At 49.4% G+C, this 7,015-nt stretch overlaps 1 protein-coding gene across 1 annotated transcript; it reads right to left on the bottom strand.

The window, feature by feature from the left end:
- Positions 1-4,072: 4,072 nt before the first annotated feature.
- On the bottom strand, positions 4,073-6,435 carry KBTBD11 (kelch repeat and BTB domain containing 11). Its single transcript, XM_050894729.1, has one exon. The coding sequence runs from the start codon at positions 6,433-6,435 to the stop codon at positions 4,666-4,668; it is 1,770 nt and encodes a 589-aa protein (XP_050750686.1). The 3' UTR covers positions 4,073-4,665.
- Positions 6,436-7,015: the final 580 nt, after the last annotated feature.

Genomic DNA, 7,015 nt, shown 5'->3' on the forward strand with positions numbered 1-7,015 from the left:
AAGCAAATCACCCCAATACCACTGTTAAGCTTTGTGATAATGAAGGGTAACATGTCTATGGAGCAGTCAATGGAATGGATACCATAAAGCAGGAAAAGCAATAGGCCACTCATGAATAGCGATAATCAGGATACAACACTCTGAGAGCCAATCAAACAGCACAGGAGAGTTACAGCTTTCATGTGAATAATTTATTCTTTTATCACTTTAAATTTTAGCAGGTACTTATTTACAAAGAAATTTTTTTCTGGACAGAATTTACATCAGCTACTGCACAATTATATTCATTAATAGGGTATGATTAGCATCCTTCCCATGTTGCTTAACAGTGCCTGTTTTGATCAAATAGGGTTATTCTTTTGCCAATTATTCCTTTGACTTAGTTTCCAAGTGTAAACAGAATTTGTCCACATGTCTTTGCTGCAATTAAGATTTCTTTTTACAGAACCGGTTAATAGATGGGAATAGTAAAGTTCCATCTGTTATTATCATTTGCTAAGAAGGCTTGTTTCTTTTTTGAAGCAGGGATTTAGTTTTAGGTGCAATGAAGGCTTTAAGCATTTCCATGTTAGGCACTGCAATGCCTCTTTACCAAGGCGTCACCCCTGAGAAGAATCCAAATTCCCTGCTTGGCCTCCCAGTACAGTGCATGGAGTCCCTCACCTCAGACTGGAAACCCAAAATACAGAGCCTATCTGGAAAAGCTTTCCACAGGAGAAAACATGCCCAATTGCACCAGCATGTGCTAAATGTGTCCTGAATTACCTATCCAGGAGCTGGAGCCTGGAATCTACCCAGAACTCAGCGTACAGAGGCCTATGTGTGCTTTTGGAGGATTTGCATGAGGTTCATCCCTGAAAAAGAGCCGTAGGAGGTGGTCCCCATACTCTTCTTCTAAATAGTCATCTAGATTTGAGAACACGCACACGTGAAGTGGGAGGCCTGAGTTCAGTCCTTACTCAGCTTAAGGGAATTCAAGCCTACATCCTCTAGCAGACGACCTTGAAAACAGGAGTACTCCAGGGAGGAGGAAGCAGAAAAATTATCATCTCCTGCATGTCCTATTGAAAGTGGGAGAGGGGGCTGTGAGATTCATGGAGAAGAAAGACAGCAGAGAGGACTATGTCTCTCCAGCTAGTCTCAGATCACTCAGTGAGGATGAGGGTTTGAATTCACCTACCTGGATAATTTCTGAGATTTTTAGCCAATTAATGTACAATACAAAATGCATAAATACTTAGAGATCAGGGATTAGCTCCAAGAGGTCCTTCAATCCATTGCCAATCAAGCGGTGGGAGATGTGGACTGAATCCTTGCAGGCTAAGTGAACACATTATCTCCATGTTCCCATGCAAATACAGTAGCCTTCAGGCTATTAGATAAAATAGCTCTGTGCTAAAACAAAACATATGCTAACACATCCTGAGGGCAGCCTGGCCCTTTAGTTTGTACCATAAAACCATATTACACCAGTGGCTTCTGGGTAGCGCATCACCTAGTTTCAAAGGAGTTGAGGTGGTAGCTAGGTAGGTGCGTAACCGCCCAGAGGTGAGCAGTTCTGAATGGGTGGAGGGGAACAGCTCAGCACCTCTGCATGTCAAAGGGTCAGTGGTTGCTCAGTTTAAGTTAACTGGAGAGTTCTGGGATGACAATTTTGGTCTTCAAATGCCTGAAGTCTACCTAAATTCTGGATTTAGTACCCAAGTTTGGTGGGGTTTTTTTTGGATACGCTGAAGATGCAACTGGGGGAAAAAACAACTCTCAGCAAACCTGCCTCAGACTTACCAGGGAGGAAACAGAGGCCACAGAGTAGGAAATCTGGCTAGAAACATGCCTCTGGCGTCAATCATCAGGCTGTGATTATGCAAAGAGTGTACAAAGGAAACAGGTTTGACTGACAGCTACTAATGAAGACCAGACTCTGCCCTCATTTACACTGTGTAAACAGTGAAAGCGGGTAAGCACTTGATTCAACCTTTTCTAACAATAGGAGCTAGCAAAAATACAAACCACTGCAGGTTTGTAGAATGCTTATTACTGTAAAGATTATTTCCAAATGTATTTCTTCATGGTGTACAGCAACAAATATTGGCAGAAAGGATATGTTACATTCTTTCCCGAAAGTCCCTGGCATATTTTCGCAGCTTAAATCATGGAGACTTCCCAAAACTCATTTAGAAGCATTTTCATGCATTAGCAGGAATGAAAATGCTTAATTAATGCTTAATTAATAGGAATGCAAAAGCTGGCTTGATTCCTCACTATGCTGTAGTATAAGAACTATACTACATAATATTTTGAACTATGAAATCGTATTGTATTGTAAAATAAAACAGACATTTCCTTGTGTGTGCCTGGTGACTCTACTAATTCAAAATCTGGCCTAGCGCTTCTGTCTTTAGTTTAAGTATGCACCTAAGTGTTTCACTACACAGCTTGAAATACTTTCTACAGTTAACATAAAAATGATGATGAAGGCAAACACATAATTTTTCTTTCCGGCTCAAGCTACAATGCTGTAATTTAATTTAGAGTCAACATTTCCAAGGACTCTTGTCTGAGAATTAAGTCCATCATTCAGTGAAAAAAATCAATTTCTTCGTGAATCGCTAACGAATATGCCATCTGTGGTACTAAGTTCTACTGCACCAACCTGTACTGAGGCTAAGATAAGCGTCACAGTCTGCAGGCCTACAGCTCCCACCTGGCTGATGCTTTAATTAGCTCCCTAGGGAATAGGCTCGCTTGGCTAAGAACTTTTAGGACTGGATGACTGTTTTCTACAGGATGGCTAACCAGATCAGCTGCATTAAAACCCTGTGCAAGACAGAGAAAAGGAAAAAAAAACCCCATGAAAGTGAAGGAAAGAAGTATCTATAAACTTCACTATTCTCTTTTGTGAAGATGGTGTCTCTTAGGACAGAGCCTGCTGCCTTCCTTTGGAACTAGCAATAACGTATAAGAATGCTAATGTCCTGTTTAACAGAAACATCTTAATAAAACATAAAAAGATCCGCTTTCTTGGATGTAGGGTCCCTATGTCTTTCTAAAATAAGATTCTACACTAGAGTTTTGAGTATAAACAATTCCCTTCCACAGTCCATGCCAGTTCCAGGCTGAATTATCAATAGCAAAAACACTGGTTCTTTTTTTCAGAAAAGGTTTCTCAGTGATTTACCATAAAGCTAAAACATTTGCCTTGCCTATTGATTTTTTTATATAAAATGTATAAAATAAATGCATGTGCCCTTTTCAATATAGTCTGCGTAGACGGTTTACACTTTTCCAGTTCTGAGTAACATGACAAAAAGTATGCTCCAACTTTCCACAGGCAGGAAGAAGCTTTGTATGGTTTTGTCTCGTTAGGATGCTGCTCCACAAACAGCGCTCCTGGGTGGTTCAGAATCCCAATGACAGCATACGCCATCAGCACGTACTGCAATTAACAAGGACTTATTGATTACAGCAATCGTTAGATCGAAATAAATAAAGCAGTCTCTCAATAAAAAGACGGGGAAATAACATCATGCTAGTGCACAATATAATCAACATGTGTAGCGCATTCCTATTTTCCATGTCCTCCTTTGATGGTCTTGCACTAAGTTGGAAAAGCCTCTTGCCACAGGATACTGAACATACAGTGAAACATTTAAGCTGTCTGCAGTCAGTTTCAAAGAATTTACATTTGGTTTAGGTTAATCTTCCTTGACCTGCAGTTAATTAAAGAGCAGCTGAAGTACAAAATATTTCCCCCAACTCTAGTGGCATACATGGTCATGTCAATCGGTTGCAGTCTGAACAGCTTCAGTTCATTTTTGTTGTAATTTAAAATCTCTGATAAAAAAGGTAATAAAATGATGTCTTTTTATACAAGAATCATTGCCTTTTTCAGATAAAGAACATATCAACATTTCATATCTGCTATAATATGCCACATTTTAAAAAGGTAACTTGCCTTTTTCTTTTTTTTTTTTTTGTATTCCAAAAACAAACATGTGGCACACATTCATGTTACTTAAAATTTTAAGTCTGGTATCTGTTAAATCATTTGTGGTTGAAATTCCTGGGACCACACAGTGCCACGTCTTCCTTAAACCATCTATTGCACCAGAAATGAAAGGCTGTGATGGAGATGTTCTTCCTATACTTTTCTAACACAGGAAATAGTTGGTTTAACATAAAAACAAACACAGCTAAGCTATGTTGCCAGCAGTGTTTATCCCTTGGTATCATCCTGGAGAGAAAGAAAACAAATGGCAGAAAAGGCTTCAGCCCAGACTGCAACGTGTAAACACGCGGCCAACACTAACAGTAACATCCCGTTACAACACTGTTGTCAGGAATTTTTTAGAAATCCAGGTGTAAAAAAGTTTTTCTCAGATGGGGAATTGGCACAAACATAATCCAGAGATTATCCTTTATAGCAGCTTTTCCTTTCATGTGCTTGGCTTTTCACACAAAGCACAGCAAACACGAGAAGAGTTACAACCGAGTTACAACCAAGCGGCTCCAGCTCAACATCTTGGGAGCAGAGAGGAGGAAAGGGCGAGCCCCTTTTCTCTGCAGACATGCCAGAGAGGGTCCCCTCTGTAAGGGGGAGTTTGTGAGTCCCCCACAGCTGCAACCCAGCTCCCCACTTGGGAAGCCAGAGCCAGGCTGGCCACCTCACAGCGGGAGGGAGCCCTCCTGGTCCCCTGCTTTGTCCAGCCTCTCGGGCAGGGTGAGCACGAAGGGCAGGAGGACACCCTTGGCATCCAAGGGAGCTTTAAGAAGCTCCCTGTCGAAGGTGCCCTTGAGCCCGCCATCCGCTTCCACCTCGCCGTCCTGGGCTAGGCTGAAGCGGAGGGTGCCGGTCCGGTTGACGCAGTAGATGGTGTTGCCCAAGGGAGCGCAGCGGAAGGGCTGGATGGGGCCACCGCTGGGCCGCAGGCTGGCGCACTGGCTCCAGCGCTTGGCCACCGTGTTGTACCGGAAAACTTCAACACCACCGCCAGTCCCACCGCCTGGGCCCTGCTCCCCACCACGGCCGCTGCTCACGTCGAAGCGGTAGATGAAGCTCTTGAAGGCCACCATGTCAGCAGAGCGCCGGCGGCTGCTGTTGTAAGGGCACTCCTGCCACTCATCACGCTTGGGGTCATACTTGAGCAGGCGGTAGAAGAGGGAGCCTCCCGACACATAGATCTCCCCGTTGCAGGTGGTGGCCTCGTGAGCCACTGCAAAGGCACCCTTGGGCAGGGGTGCCACAGGGCTCCAGCGGTCGGCCCGTGGGTCGTACCTCTCCACGGTGAAGAGGCACTCACCCCCCACGGCATAGAGGTAACCGTCCAGGGCCAGCAGCTTGAGCTGCGAGCGGGGCTGAGCCAGCGGCCGCACCTGGCTCCAGGTGTCGGTGAGGGGGTTGTAGCAGAAGACCTTGTCGGAAAGGCGGGCCCGGGGCTCGCCGCCCACTGGCCCCGCCGCAATGCCCCCTGCTAGGAAGAGGTAGTTGTGGAGGACGCACATGGCGCAGCCCTTGGCGTTGGCCTCCTCAGGCAGGCGCGTCAGCACCCTCCACTCGCCGCTGGCCTCCTGGTAGCAGTGGATGAGGGAGCCGCTCTCCTCCAGCGACACCACGGAGGAGGGGCTCTGCGGCCGGCTGCTCTCGCGGCTCTGCGGCCGGCTGCCGCCACCTGGCCGCTCGAAGGCGTCGCTGACCTCGGCCACCAGCAAGCAGGGCCGGCCAGCCTCCATGCGCCGCTGCAGGATGAGGTCCCGCTCAGTGCCACTGAGGCGGCCGTAGACGCTGGGCTCCCGCAGCACCTCCAGGTAGTGGTCGCTCATGAAGCGGTAGGCGGCCTCCCGCAGCTCCGCCAGCCGCTGCTTCTTGGCCAGGCAGAGGAGCTGGTAGCAGTTGTCGAGGCGGAGCTGGGCGCGCATGGCCTCGGCGGCACAGTGCAGGGCGCAAGGCATCTGGAGGACGCGGGCGCCGCTCACCACCTCGGCCAGGTTGTCGTGCCGCACCTCGCCCATGCGGGCCGTGTACACGTAGTCGATGAGGAGCCGCAGCGCCCCGTAGCTCACCCCCTTCACCCGCAGGACGTCCCGTGAGGCGCGGGCGCGAAAGTAGTCACTCTTGGCCGCCAGCACCGACTTGTGCGCCCGGATGCGACGCCCCGACACCTCGATCACCAGGTCGGGCTCCTCCGCCGGCCGGTCCCGCGTCCCCACCGCCTCCTCCTCCTCTTCCTCCGGCTGGCAGGCGGCGTTGTTGATCTCCCACTGGCTCTCCACCACCCGGCCGCCGGCGGCGGGCGGCTGCGGCTCGGCAGCGGCGGCGCTGAAGCAGAGGGAGGAGCTGAAGCCGCAGGGGGCGGCCGGGGTGGGCGGTGGCGGCGGCGGCGGGGCGCCGTGCCCGGCCCCGCTCTCCTCCGCCTCCGCCGCGCCGCTGCCCTCCATGGAGCCGCGCTAGCTGCACCGGCGGCGCGCCGCGCCCGTGCGGAGGGCTCTCGGCCGCAGCGGAACGGCCATCACCTGCGGGGGAGACCGGAGAGCGCTCAGCTTCCCGCGGCCGGGCCCCGCTCCCCCTTGCCGGCTTCCCCCCCGCTTCTCCGGCTTAATATTCAGAGCCGCCGTTCTCGCAGGCGGGGCTGTCTCTGGTTTCCGGGGCTAAACCCGCGCTTCTCCTTTCCCTGGAGGATCCATCCTGCGGCTCTGCCGCCTCCGGCTGCTCAGGGCTAACTGCACTAGCTTACCCGCCGAAAACCTCACCTCTTTCTGGTGGGGGGATCGCCCCGATGAGCACCTCAACGGCCTGAAAAGCAATTCTGGTTTTCCTGTTGCTATGCAAAAATTTTAAGCAGTTTGCACGCACTGCATCCTTTTCATGACAACTGGTCCCTGCGCTGTGCTGGGCAATGAGGAAAAACGTCCTTTAAAGGCAGATACTTAGAAGTACCATCATAATTTATTCACCTTGTGCAACTATTTCAGTGGAAGGTAGTGGTTGCAATCTATTCTGGAAGGAGATTCCCCACTA

This window comes from Gymnogyps californianus, chromosome 3, assembly GCF_018139145.2.
Source record: "Gymnogyps californianus isolate 813 chromosome 3, ASM1813914v2, whole genome shotgun sequence".
Taxonomy (NCBI): Eukaryota; Metazoa; Chordata; class Aves; order Accipitriformes; family Cathartidae; genus Gymnogyps; species Gymnogyps californianus.

Excerpts from the sequence above, each read along its gene's own strand:
- KBTBD11 (XM_050894729.1), bottom strand. The coding sequence starts at position 6,435 with ATGGAGGGCAGCGGCGCGGCGGAGGCGGAGGAGAGCGGGGCCGGGCAC.